The sequence below is a fragment of the Macrobrachium rosenbergii genome, chromosome 32, assembly GCF_040412425.1.
Source record: "Macrobrachium rosenbergii isolate ZJJX-2024 chromosome 32, ASM4041242v1, whole genome shotgun sequence".
NCBI classification, from domain to species: domain Eukaryota; kingdom Metazoa; phylum Arthropoda; class Malacostraca; order Decapoda; family Palaemonidae; genus Macrobrachium; species Macrobrachium rosenbergii.
In genome coordinates this window covers 878325-893464 of record NC_089772.1, presented here as the reverse complement: position 1 = coordinate 893464, position 15140 = coordinate 878325, and the positions used below count along the sequence as shown (strand labels likewise).

Here is a 15140-nt window from a genome sequence, read left to right as displayed (position 1 = left end):
AAAGCTAAATAATTTCAAATTGATAGGCAGCTACAAAAACACCATTAGGAATAAAATGGTTAGAAACAAAAAGTTGGTAGAGGGGGAAGAGATTAGAGGGGGGGGCGGTTTATATGGCAGCGTGTCTAGACTGTGAAGAAGGGTACTATGGCGAAACTGGCAAATCATGTAAAGAGCGAAACAAACAACATCTGCAGAACATAACGCATTATAATCAGACGTCGGCAGTTGCCAAACACAGTTGGGAAAATGATCACAGAATAGACTGGGAAAATATGAGTTTTCTGTACAGGAACACCAACAAAACATCCTGACTGGTTGTAGAGAACGCCTTCATAACTTGCGCCAACAACACGATGGCAGGGAACACCGGAAACGGCTTTGAAGACAGCATATCTAGAAAAATCGTATACTCCACAGTAGCAAGGAAATGAAGGAAAAATGCAAGAGAACGCACGGAAAACGGACACCTAGAAGAAGGGAGCAGCGAAAGACCAAGATCAGGAGGGGGTGGGGGTCACACAGGAGGAGCTAGGTGATTATAGGATTAAAAGTACCCAGCACACAGATATAAAAACAGCTGGACTACGCGTCCGCCCATTGTACAGAATACTTGATAATGTGGACTGTTTGTCCAAGAAAGCTTGTAACTTTTTTAATAAAAACTCCATTAGATACCATCCAGTTTGAATTAGGTCCTTTTAGTAATATATATATATATATATATATATATATATATATATATATATATATATATATATATATATATATATATATATATATATATATATATATATATATATATATATATATATATATATATATATATATATATATATATATATATATATATATATATATATATATATATATATATATATATATATATATATATATATATATATATATATATATATATATATATATATATATTTATATATATATATATATATATATATATATATATATATATATATATATATGTGTGTGTGTGTGTGTGTGTGTGTATGTATATATATATATATATATATATATATATATATATATATATATATATATATATATGTATGTATATATATATATATATATATATATATATATATATATATATATATATATATATATATATATATATCAGTGCATTAATGTATATATTTTTCATAACAAAAATTAATTAATATATACTATCGATATAATGTTTTCTCCATAACCTATAATAAATAGTAGGCTATATCCTATTAGTGCGAATTTTTTTCTTAATAAATAAATTATAAAAATAAATGCCCTAATGAGGTTAGGCCAGGACATGGTATTCTAAGAAAGGTTTGTTCTCATCGTTTCACACTCACCCTAAAGTTTTCCTCGTAACCTATAAAAATATATGCTATCAATATAAATTTTCTAAATAGGCTACCTGTATACATTACCACTGTTGCACATGTTTTCCGCTCAGATACTGGAGAGGCAAATAAACAAACAACTGAGAGGTTAAAGTAAACAAACGCTGGACAACCAAGCCTACACAATTCACGAGTTTACGACAAATCACTGCAATAAAATCAAGCTTTGTTTTCTTATATAATAATTAGGAGCGCCTACAGTGTAGTTGGCCAAGGCTATCGGCTGCCAGTTTTCTAGTCGATACCCACCACCAGATGGTAGTAGGTTCTGACTAGGAAACTGGTGGACGAATACAAACAAGATGGCGCTGGGACGGAAGCTAATGTTTATCATCATTTCCATAACAAACAGACCTAACCTTTCCTATAGCGCCAGGTCCTGACCTAACCAGATGTTACCTACCTAACCTAACATAGGACGGCGTGCCCTAACCTGGCCAGGGGCTGGCGGGGAGGGCCTGAACCCCCCCAGAAAGCCAGCTATCATAAATCGACCTAACCCTTCCTGTTATGCCAGGTCCTGACCTAACCAGATCAGACCTACCTAACCTCACACAGGACGGCGTGCCCTGACCTTGCCAGGGGGCTTCGCCCCTCCTGGACCCACCCAGAAAGCCAGTAAAATGTATAACCGTAAATGGGTAAAAAACCACACTTATCTTAGTCGATATCAGAATCATTGGAAAATTCGGGCAACCTGATTTTTCTTCTCTTTTGGGCTGGGACGGCTGGTTTTGGCAGGATCTTTACGCCTGGAACTGGTGGAACAGGGACGGGTGGAGATGACGATTCCATTTGTATGGCAATGTCTCGGGATTGTCGGGTTTCAGCGAAATTAGGCCATGAATGAGAATTAAAATAGTCCCAAATGACAGGTGTGAACGAGAGAAGAATGAGCCACTCCGAATGGACGTGTGTTTCCTGCAGTGACATGCATTACAACGCCACTGGAAACTGTCGCCATGTTTCGCCAGACCAACAGTACCTTCTTTGCAGTGGCCACAGACACCACTGAAATCACCAACAAGGCCACTTTTCATTAAGAACACTAGCAATGACTTCTCATCACTGCATAGAACAGCTAAATCAAGTATCATCACCGGATTGGTGGCGGCAAATTGCAAGTGTGCGGGATGCAACGCGGACAGTACGGATGACATCTTGGCAAACTGGGAATAGACTGGGTCAGGTATCGGGGCACGTGGGGTCACGGGGTCACGAGCAGGGTCGGGTCGTGGAACTACTTACCTTGGCGGAGTGATTGTAGTCCGGGCAGAAGGTGTTGCATGGCATGGCCAACTAAACTAAACTACCCAATTATTAATATTATGAAAAATAGTAATCACTAATTAGAATATCACTAATGCAGGAAAACAAATCCCTTACTTAGATATAGGCGTTCTGGTGTTGTTTTTCTCCCAGCAGGAGTTCGCTTCGTCCCTCTCTTGTCACAAACTTACGAGACGCAGTCGTTCAAATTTCTCCCTCATAAGAGTGGTACTTCTCTTGCTTATGGCAATGGAATTGCGTGAATGCACTACACAGTAAGAAAATCCGAAAAGTAAATGCATCACAAAGCACTAGGATATCACTTCACTTGAACCAGAAACATTTACTACACACAAATCGACGTGGTTTATTGTTTGGAACTGTTACCTACTTATATAATTTTATATCTCCGAAAATACGCAGTAAAAATATATCAAGAAGCATAAAATATTATCTGTATACTAGTTGGCATGGTACATCTGTGATAACGAGTTCAAAATATCGAGATGCATAGATAATTATATATTTAGTTTTTTTTTATATTTTTTAGAGAATGAACAAGCTGTTATCGTAGAAAAATGGTAGTTTTAGTAGGATACTGAAGTAAATTTCTCTACTATCCAGAATTGACAAGTCATACAGATATTGTACGACAATTTGTCGCTCAGTGTCGCTCACAGGGTGATATCGAGAAATATTTACTCAGATAGCTCTTCGTTGGGCGATTCGGTAGAGTTGTGGCCTAGACTTGCTAGGCCCGAGTTCGACTGTCAGGGCGGCTAATGAAGAGTTAGAGGAATTTATTTCTGGTGATAGAAATTCATTTCTCGCTATAATGTGGTTCGGATTCCACATTAAGCTGTAGGTTTGCCAAGTAACCAATTGGTTCTTAGCCACGTTAAATAAGTCTAATCCTTAGGCCAGCCCTAGGAGAGCTGTTAATCAGCTCAGTGGTCTGGTAAAACTAAAAAATTTACTCAGATATATTTTTTTGAAAAAAAGCCAGTTTTTAAAGTAGATAATGTATTTTTAGGAAAGTAAATACATTTCTCACTTCCTCCTAAAAAGTCATACAGAATGTTTACGAAAAATGTTCGCTCAATGCCAGTAAAACTGTAAAAAACAAAAATAAAAACCAATAAACAACTTTTTTTAGCAATAATATTTCATGACATGTTTATTTAGACATATACCAGTCCAAAACTGTAAAAAACTAAAAATCGATAATTCCTCCAAAATAGCATAACGGCATATAAAACCATCATGTACAGTACATGGGCGCCTACTTGTACAGATTACTCTTCAGTGGAAATATCTCTGCAGACTTTATTGCCACAAACTTTTTATTGTTTTTCCTCTTTGTATTAATATTAGTCAATTAAACTGTTTGCACAACTGCAGAGTGATTCCGAAGCTCAGTGTCCTTATTTCATCCAAGGGTACTGTCACATATCCCCTTATTCTGACGAACACCCTCACAAATTGAATATCAATAAATATGGCCAACTTATGAAATGTACTTTAGCCTATACTTTTTATACATATAACAGGAAGACCTGTATGACTGTTCAACTTGTTAATAAGCAACCACGCAAAACATTTCCTATCAAACCTCTATGTATGAGAGCTTATTCATCTTCTATGTATGATAACTACATAAATACGAGTACTAAGAGTATACCTATATCTAAGAGGAAGATTCCTACAAAAACTTCACCATCAGCAAAGTAATATTCATCTAAAAGACTTGTAGGTGAGAACTGAATCCTTAGACTCAGAGACTAGCGAGGCATTTCGACTTTATTATGATGAGAATATTTCCTGTGTTCGCGAACTAAGATATTGCCACGACGCTTGGTCACCTACGGATTCGAAAAATAAAAGGAATCATGTCACCTCTAGACTATTAGCAAAAGACGTAAAGACAGCAGCCACCAAAAATCATATACAATATAAAAACCATAAATCAGACTACGAGCTTCAGACTACAAACATCAGACTGTGCAGTCAAAATATTATCCAGACATTGAGGAGTAAAAACCATCACCTAATAAAGACAACCCTACCTGTCATATATATAGGATGTCAAGATATCGCGTCGGCAAAAGTATTAGCGTCACTTGAACACAAATGATATGAGTGTCAGACTTTCATAAAACCATAATATGGCATCGTGCCCGTTTAGGACTGAACTGACGACCTTTAAAAAATCACTAAATGGTTTATGACCTCTTAGATGAAATACTTCACAACTATTTAAAAGACTTGATATCGCACAACGCAATGGCTGTAACCAAATTTAGTATTTCACAAAACGTTATTATAAGATTGACTTCTGCATCAATTACAGCAAAAATGCACCAAGTTGACAAGTGTTTACGTGGATGCACCTAACAGTGTTACTTGTAACAAAACAGATGCAGAAGTAGTAAGGAAAATGGTTTCTGATAAGGTGGTAAATATTTAACTAGAGGAACAAATTCCTTTTAAGTGTATCAGAACTCTCTAGTGGTTGAAACCTTTCCCAAAAAAGAGATTGAACACCATCCTTTGTTAATTCTATGAAATGGTTTGCTACGAATGAGAAAAATCCTTCAGTATAAAAAGTTATCCCCAAGGACTATTGAACACCATTAACTGTGGCTGGGTCAGGGAAAGCAACGACTTACTTTACCTACTCAAACCAACTATTGAGACAATATGTCTTACATTTAGAGAGCTTAACTGCAAACTGGACTTCCTGAACCTTCGTAAAAACAATACTAACTTAAAAATTAAGATGTTACCCCTTAGCACTGAGAGAGAGAGAGAGAGAGAGAGAGAGAGAGAGAGAGAGAGAGACTAAACCATTATTTTTACATAACATATCGGCAAAACGAGATATCATGCTAGCGAACGTGAAATGTGTATATCTCAACACCTCCCTGGTATTCATAAAGAGGAATAGTGATACCAATCCGATATGCATGTAAAGGTCCCTCTATTTGCTCAGCTACATTTTAATATTCATTCATTCCTCACACCGCCGGACTGTGGAACAGTCTCCCTGAGGATGATGTATGACTGGAACTTCAAAAGTTCTAGCGAAGGTGCAATGCATTACTGCCCTAGACAATGCTCCGTGTATTTTGATAATTTACTTACATTTTTACCTATTTACTTATTAGGCTGTTAATTTACTTTTTCTTTTCTACTAGCAAATCTCCTCTTTCTTTATTTCCTGTTACGTCTTTTCAACGAACACCAAATTCTTTGGGAACTTGAATTTCAAGTCAGTGGTCTCTGTGGGCTTGTTTCATATGAATAAGGTTCATGTTCTGGATAATAAGGATAATAACGTCCTCATAATGGAACAAGAAAAAATTTCTTACAGTTTTCCGTAGAATAAGCTCATCATAAGGGAAATAATGAAAAATAATAAGGTTTACAAGAATTTTATATTCCCACTGAAATAAATATTAGGTCAATGAAAACCCAAGAGGGAAGGAAGTAAGCGAAGTCATTCACAGTACAAGCCAGACATCCTCATCTTCCAAGTCATTCAGGCTTCGTGCAATGACATGATCAGGGCAGATTTTTAACAGATATTTGCTCAATCTTTTTTTTTTTTTTTTTTTTTTTGCTGATTACATAATGAAACCCTCAGGATGTTGAACATATGGCAGTTATCGAAATTTATTCAGAGGATGGAAAATTTTGAACGCCAAAGCAGCACTCTCATCATTTTGCCAAAGAAATTTCAGGGCCTCGTTCACTATGCTGAAACGACAGTCCATGTGGCAGAGAACAGCTTTGCAGCTCTCTTGCTGAAGAAGAGTACGTTCATCTCATTGGCCGCAGACGTTGTTGACGGGGGAAGGCTTGTTCCACAGTACCTGTCGCTGCTGCCTGAAGGATAAGTGACGTCACCTGCTCCATTCACAACGACGCTGTTCACTCTGCAGTCCACCGACATAACCATTGAAGTGAAGTCGAGCTGAATCCGGGTGCCAATTGGAGACTGCCATAAAGGAAGAGATTTGAAAGGGTTATTATTATTTCAGAAGATGAAACTTATTCACATGGGACAAGTGCAGAGGGGCCACTGACTTGAAATTCAATCTTATAAAGAATGCTGGTTTCAACCTCCCACTGCAGACCCAATGCTGCAGCAGTAACTGATCATGATACAGAGCCAGTGATATTTGTGCGGCATTCCCCGACACTAACCACTATACCAGCGGACCACACTCATTTTTTTCTTATTTCATAAGAACAGTCCAATGAGACAGGCAACCCAAGGATTTTTTCTTAGAACAGGGTTGAAGGAAAATCCATTTATGCCTCTGTTGACTTAAGCAGTAAATCAGGTACTTGGTTGACTGTGCAAATGTACTGTAGTGGGTCACAGTCGGGTTTGAAACTGTTATAGGGCTATCAACTTCATCCCAAAAGAATTTATATATATCATATATCTATGTGTATATGAGTGCACATAATTTATATATATATGCAGAATCTATATATATATATATATATATATATATATATATATATATATATATATATATATATATATATATATATATATATATATATATATATGTGTGTGTGTGTGTGTGTGTGTGTGTGTATGCATATATGTATATATAATGTATGTATATAATATATAGACACACATATGTGTGTGTATACATAGATCCAAACATATCTGTGTGTGTGTGTGTATGTATACTTAATATAAAATAGTAAAATCTACCTAGACTGCAAGTCACCTTTTTTAGATTTTCACATAGCAAAGGATTGTTTGAACTGAGAGGTGAAGGAATTTTACGGAACAATTCCGTTGGAAGTGACTCAGGAATGAAGAGGTTAATGTGGAGTCCAGAGAGATGAGAGGTAAAATTTCACGAATATTTGGTGGCTTGACACCCATCGTTGCAGTCACACCCGGCTGGAACTCACCCTTATCCAGAATTCACAAGCTTTCTTCTGCCAGGTGTAGTTGGGTTGACGGGGGGCGGCTATTGTGCCCGTGTCGCCGACGTCTCCTGTAGTGATCAGCTGCAAACATTTCAAGGGAATGAAAACTGTCAGTGAGTCTCGTTAAATGAGTCTTCGAAATAACCAAAGAGTCTATTTTAACTGGAGTACTTGATAAGTTGTCTGTCCCAAAACTATACTATCTTAAATAATGATCGAACTGAGAATTACTAAGACTGCATCATCATTATAGTTATTTTTTTAATGTATTTCGAGGGACCAATTCGCTAAATTCTTAAAGAAGAAAACATGTATCCAAGTCTTTTTATCTAAAAAATTATAGCACAAATCAATTGAAAATACAGTACTGAAGAAAAAGCCAAGACAATATTATTCTAAATGTGAAAAACGAAAACTTCAAGACAGCCATAAGTCATACCTAGGCTACAGCTGGTTGGCTTAAGGTAGATTCTTGGGCCTACGAGACGTTTGTCTGGTGGCCTCTGATTGGCTGGTACTGGAGGTAGGCGGCTGGCTCACTGTCTCATTTTTACGTCTGTAGCTAAGAAAACTAGTAACATGTTTACATTTCTTCATTTATCTCACGTTTTGCACAAAATAGGAAAGTTTTGGTCATACCATAGGATTCGGTATTAATCATGATTTCCTGAAATCAATAAGATAAAACACAAAGGAATTACAACGAGTAAAAGTGAAGAGAGAAGCATTTAATTCTTTATACCTGTTTTTACTTATCATCGGATTTTGCACCATTCATGCAATCAAGATAAAATAAAACTTGTGTTTACATACAGTAAATTCACCCTGAATATGCTGCCGCTTTCAGATTTTAGATGTGTGTCATATGTAAAGAGAAAATTTATAATTTGTCTTATTATGTGGCATCCGTTCTTGACTCAGTTTGGCAGCAGTGCCGAGAGACGGTGATCTGCAAACAGCGAGAACTTTGAGGCGCCATTGAAAGTTGCCAATTAGTGATACGAGAAGTTTGCAGTTTCGACAACATTTACCGTATTATGATGTCATTACATTTTCTGTAATTAAATGCATAGAATTCCCATTCTGACAGTCGAACATTTTCACTCCAGTATCATATATGTCCGTATGTCTGGACATATCTGATAAGAAAGAAAAAAAATAATCAGATGGATGTATCTGGATGTGTTGCGTTCAATTTAGTCTAGGTGAGAAATTTTCATACAAACTGTAGGCTATATGATAAATAACAGGCCTACATAATGATGATTTCATTTATTATGGCCGCTTGTTTTTCTGGTCAATAATATCAAAAGCTTATGGTTTTCATAAGTTCATTCAATGAACGAGAGTACATTTTTTATTTCTCACCATAAAATCTGCTGGCGGTCTAAATTGAAGCCAGCACATCCAGATGCATCCATCAGATTATTTATTTATTTTTTTTTTTATCAGATATGTCCAGACATACGGGCATATATGATATTGGAGCGAAAATGTTCGAGAGTCATAATCGGAATTCTATGCATTTATTTACAGAAAATGTAATGACATAATGATACGGCAAATATTGTCGAAACTGCAATGTTCTCATATCGCTAATTGGCAACTGTTAACGACTGAGAGGACCAACGCGGTGTCTTGCAGATCATCATTTCCTCTTCACATATGACACGCATCTAAAATCTGAAAGCACCAGCGTATTCAGGGTGAATTTATTGTATGAAAACACAAGTTTTGTTTTATCTTGATTGCATGAATGATGCAAAATCCGATGATAAGTAAAAACAGGTATAAAGAATTAAATGCTTCTCTCTTCACTTTTACTCGTTGTAATTCCTTTGTGTTTTATCTTATTGATTTCAGGAAATCATGATTTAGTTGTACAATTAATACCGAATCCTATGGTATGACCAAAACTTTCCTATCTTGTTCAAAACGTGAGATAAATGAAGAAATATAAACATGTTGCTAGTTTTCTGAGCGGCAGACGTAAAAATGAGACAGTGAGCGAGCCGCCAACCTCCAGGTACCAGCCAATCAGAGCCCACCAAACAAACATCTCGTAGGCGTAAGAATCTACCTTAAGTGAACCAGCTATAGTATGAGGGAGAGAGAGAGAGAGAGAGAAATTGACTAATTAACCATGAAAAACAGACCGGTGATACTAAAATAAGAATCACTATACTTTATCATTCCCCTGTACCAGAGAGAAAAAGTGAGAGAGACGAAAATTTTATGCCTTGGAAGGCTAACTGAGCAATTCCTTAAGCAAAAGTTGTAGATGAACCACAAGAGACATTACGAGCAGCAGTTCATAATGCATCACCATCTTGACTGTGAGGTCAGTCCTGAATAATGTGCTTCATCAGTAACTGCTGTTTCCTTTTAAAACAAGAAAGAGAGGAAAGACTGCGTCTCATGAGCGAGTTTTCTGAGATCTTGTAGCAACTGACCACCAAAGTTTACGTTAACGCAGCTACAAGAGCGCTTTTTAAGCAGGTAATCTTAATTTTCTCATTTGCCAAACCTGCGTCAGAGTAGTGTAATAGGTTAGCAGTGGGTTGCTGCGTTTCCTAGTTCATGTTTGAATCCTGATGTGGATTCAGAGGTTTCCAGGGCGCAACGCACCCAAAAAGAAAGCAGGTACTCCAGAAGTTAAGAGATTCTGAGTGTGGCTGTTGTATTTATACGCGTCACCTCCTGTTATTCTCAATACTTAATATCGTATACTTGTTAAATTTGGCAGCATGATGCAACTAGTGGCCAAAACCGTTTAAGTGCTCGTGGGAACCCGTCTGAAACTCACCTCATGACAGTTGCTCGTTTCGCTGACGATTGTGATGTTGAATCCGATGCCGTTTCTTCTGGCGTTGGTCACGAACTCGGCGTCGAAATTCGCGGACGGAAGCTTCCTCGTCCCGTACTTTAGGCCTGTCAGACTGCGGCGAGAGCAAGCGTGGTAACGGTTTGGATGGATTTGAATGACTGCACATGAAGCCTTAACTGGCGTTCCAAAACAATGGTTATCAATGGCAAAAAGTACATTACGTTATTTATTAAAGCAAATTATTATAATGAAAAGAAAACGAGTAAAAATTGCGCCGAAGTTTCTTCGGCGCAATCGAGTTTTCTGTACAGCATATAATGCTGTATGAGCTGCGGCCCATGAAACTTTCAGCCACGGCCCGGTGGTGGCCTGTCCTATAGCGTTGCCAGAAGCACGGTCATGTCTAAATAAAATAAGATAAAAACTATCGAGGCTAGACGGCTGCTGTTTGGTATGTTGGATGATGGGAGGGTGGATGATCAACAGACTAATTTGCAGCCCTCTAGCCCTAGAAGAAAAAGATCTGAGGGCGGCCAAAAAGTCGGATAGGACTTTTACAGAAAGCCATCTCAATAGTTTTCTTTTACAGAACACTAACAATGATGTAGATGTTACAGTCATTTAAATAAAAAAAAAAAAAACCAGGGAATTTCGATTGAAATGTGGAGACGGCTCAGGAGGATCCAGCTAAAAGGCTCTATGTAATGGGTGTTCTGAAGTATTTAGAAGAAGAAGCCACTCTGGCAGCAAGATTGAGGAAATTCCTGTCTCATCAATCCTATCTCATCTTTTAGATATACAAAAAAGTGTTCCATTTCAAAAAAAAAAAACATATGCCATTTAACTTGCCAAAAAAAAAAACCTTTACTTACCTTCTCAAAAGAATTCAATTACAGATAAGAGAAAGTTGGAATTTTAGTTTGTTATGCCAGTTCAGAAATTTCTTGTTCTTTTTCTTCAGGTGTAAGTTGAAGGTCAGAGAGGCTGGTGAAACTTCCATATTTTCCACAGCGTAGTTCTGATTGCCATGAAGATTTTTAAGTTTTTTTAACTATCACAGTTCCCTATGCGTTTGAAATTTAAATAGGTAATCAATTTTCAATAGTATTGTTGATATTTTTTAAAGATGTGCAATGTCATATCTCTAGGGACTTTTCCTTTTCCATATTATTACATGCACTTATGTCAGTTATCCTCCTCCTGACTTCTCTCAGCACTGCATGCATAAGAATGTTGCACAGAAAACAAGACAACCAAAAAGACCAACTCTCCAATTTACATAATTCTAACGCAAGTACTGCTGTCGCCATAAAAACTTTCAACCGCTCTTCACAAAACATCATCTAGCTGCACATTCTTCACAATGACACAATTTGATCACAAACTGTCTATCACAAGCTCTCTTTAGGCCCATGCTCAGGCCCCAAACTTTCCCTCCCATATCTTCACTCTCAAACTGAAAATCCTCATGCGATCACCTACCTCTGAAAATTTTTACTCTTTCTCGACAGGCCCTGACAAACTTTCCCTGATCCTCAGTTATTCTCTTTCTATCTCTTCCCCAGTCAGAAACCTGAATATCCTCATGCCAGTTATATTAAGCGATCTTCCTTCCTCTGAAAATCTTAGTCATACTAGTCCTCCCCATACAAAGGAATAAGCTGTACCAGTCACCAGCTCCTTTCTCCCAGCAGCAAGGAGAACACACAATTACACACAAAATACCAACATTTGCTTTTAAACAAACCTACCCATTGATTATATAATATTTCCACTTATAAGCCTTCTGTACTGCAGATTTGAATGGGTAAGACCTCCGTCTTCACCTGTGACCTCAACTCAGGAGCAATCCTTTTATTACAAATGTAAAATTATGCATTTTATATACATAATGTATATATATATATATATATATATATATATATATATATATATATATATATATATATATATATATATATATTTATTCATTAATGTACATAAACATAAACATACACAGGTATATATACAGTATATAGAAGGCATCGTATATGTATATCTATTACTATCTATCCTATATATCTATCTATATATATATATATATATATATATATATATATATATATATATATATATATATATATATATATATATATACATACATACAAAATGGAAAAAACAGGTTAAAAGTTAAGAAGAGGATATATATGATATTAAATGAGACAACTGAGAAACAGAAAATAAATTTAGCATATGGCAACAGCAATGGATGATGGCCTTCCGTAACTAGACCAAGGAAAAGTACGTACGTCAGCGCAGATAAGAGGGGCCGTTGTAACGAAACGCGATCCTTTCTGCCTAGGCTGAATGTATTCAGGGTTATTTGCGCCCATTTTGGAGACCTCTGTGGGGATAACCATTTGTTTACTAAATGATACATTTGGTTGGATGATTAGGCTGTGAAAACTGGCATCAAACAACCACACTAGAAATGTGTATATGATTGGCAAGTAAACTTATATAGAAAATGAGTTGCTGAAAATTCACGCACGTAATAACGATCTTATGAGTCACTCATAAGTCTATCTACTCCCATGCATCACAGCTCTACAAATATTTTATTTTACGAATTTTTTTAGAGAGTAAGAAATATTTTAAATGCAACATTTGCTTTTCCTGCAACATTTCTTGCAAATATTTTATAATGCTGATATACTGTCGTGAATAGCGTTCTATATTTCACTAGTAGATTTGTTGATCCTTTTTGTTGTTTTGTAAGTGTAAGAATTCAACGATAAATTTTTGCAAACATTAAATGAATGTCATCTATTTCGTTTTCTTATGGAAAAATCTTGTCATTTTTGCCAGTTCACTGACCATCTATGGCCTGCTGAGTGACGAGACTTACCGATGAGACTGAAAGTGCGCAGGATTCACCGTTGGGGTATTTACCCAGACCAAAGTTTGGAGAAGTCCATTCGATTGCACCAGGTCCCAACTCTGCAACGCCGCAAGCGTCGCCCGTGCTCGTCGCAGTTGATGTCGTGCTGGCACTGGTGGAAGTACTGGTGCTGGTTGTTGTGCTGACTGAAGCACTTGTCGACGTTGTTTCTGGCCTGTTGAAATTACGAGAGATCAGTCCTTTGAGTAATATATGAAGCACATTTCGCTGTAACTTCCCTCTTGCTACACTCTCTGAGAAGTGATGCTATCCTGGTTTCCCAAAAGAAATTCTGGGATGAGGCACTGTTGTTCAAAGGGCATATTTGCTTATAACCTCCAACAGCTTTTGGTAGTAACCCATCTAGTGGAGAGAAAATACAACACCTTCAATCAAGAACTCACCGTCCACCTGAGTACGAGACATCTCAGGCACCTATCCGAAGGCACACCTTTCACCAACCTGACAGATTACCAACCATCAGTCCATGCATACTCCTCTGTTCAGCAGTGACAACTGTTAGCATCTGCCAAATCACCAGAAAGAAAAACCCTGTAGCAGACACTGCATCCAGGATAGAAATGAACAGGGTTCAACTGCAGTTGAACATCGAAGAACTCGCTGATGCCAGGCAAAATCTAAAACAAGGTCTAAAACAAGAGACTGTGGTACCATCACAGCAAGTCTGAAATGGGAAGACATCTTTGGTGACACGGGGCGAACCTTTCTCTGCAATACCAGTATGAGCTGCCTGCAGCCCCTTGTGCCAAGATCTCTAAACAAGGAAAGTGTTCAGCCTCATCCCAGCCACTTGGCAAAGGAGTGAACATAGATTACAAGCCACACCACGACGCATGCATCCGTCAGTTCACGAGAACAAAATATTGTAAGTTGTCAGTGAACCTTGTTGGCCCCAGCAGTGCTCTTAGAGCATATGTCAAGGATTCCCAATATCTCTGTGAGGCTGTGTGGCTGATGTACATCAACCACACATGACATTACACGCACAGCCCAAGAGCGAGAGCCTATGCCAGCTGAAGGCTAGCTTAATTTAAATCAAATGACAAATATTATGCTATTTTCACCTATATCCACATTTGAAGGGCCATATCCAAGAAACGTCTTTCATTAATGATGATATCTATAGACACTAAGGAAGGGTTAAGATAATAAAACAACTTCTTGTATCTAAGCAACATAAAAAACAGCTTAAGAGTATTAAAACAAGCATCTAGATGAATCAAGGTAACTGTTGAACTCTGAAGTCAAATATGATTTAATCTTGTTTTTCATTTTCTCCATGCATAAAATTTCAGATTAACACACACACACACACACACACACACACACACATATATATATATATATATATATATATATATATATATATATATATATATATATATATATATATATATATTGAAAAGCCACAACAATATTACTCTAAGATTATGAAGAAAATTTCACAAGTAGGCATTTTATCATTTTTTACTGTTACTAGACGAAAGGAAAAGGAAGGAAATTAGCAAACTTTTTCATGATGGAAACCAAAACTCTGATTAAAGTTCAAATGATGATCAGTCACCTAAAAATCCGAGAACTTATCGGGTGGACGAAATGGGAAATGAATAAGATTTTTGTAACTGGGAGCTGAGAAATGAAAATTTCGAACAAAAATCCTGGAGAAGGAGTCTGCAGACTTCAGTGGGAAGCACCAATTGAGGTTTTCCTCAGGAACTTAATTTAAATAATAAAAAAAAAA

The 15140-nt window shown here is 37.0% G+C and overlaps 1 protein-coding gene across 1 annotated transcript in view; it reads right to left on the bottom strand.

Annotated features, from left to right (window-relative positions):
- Window positions 1–6423: 6423 nt before the first annotated feature.
- LOC136855581 (blastula protease 10-like) overlaps window positions 6424–15140 on the bottom strand; it is a 58863-nt gene continuing 50146 nt past the window's right edge. Inside the window, exons 13-15 of the mRNA XM_067132675.1 lie at window positions 13346–13553; window positions 7614–7712; window positions 6424–6669 (exon numbers count right to left, since the gene is read on the bottom strand). Coding sequence (XP_066988776.1) covers window positions 6424–6669; window positions 7614–7712; window positions 13346–13553 — 553 coding nt within the window. The remainder of the gene's footprint in view (window positions 6670–7613; window positions 7713–13345; window positions 13554–15140) is intronic.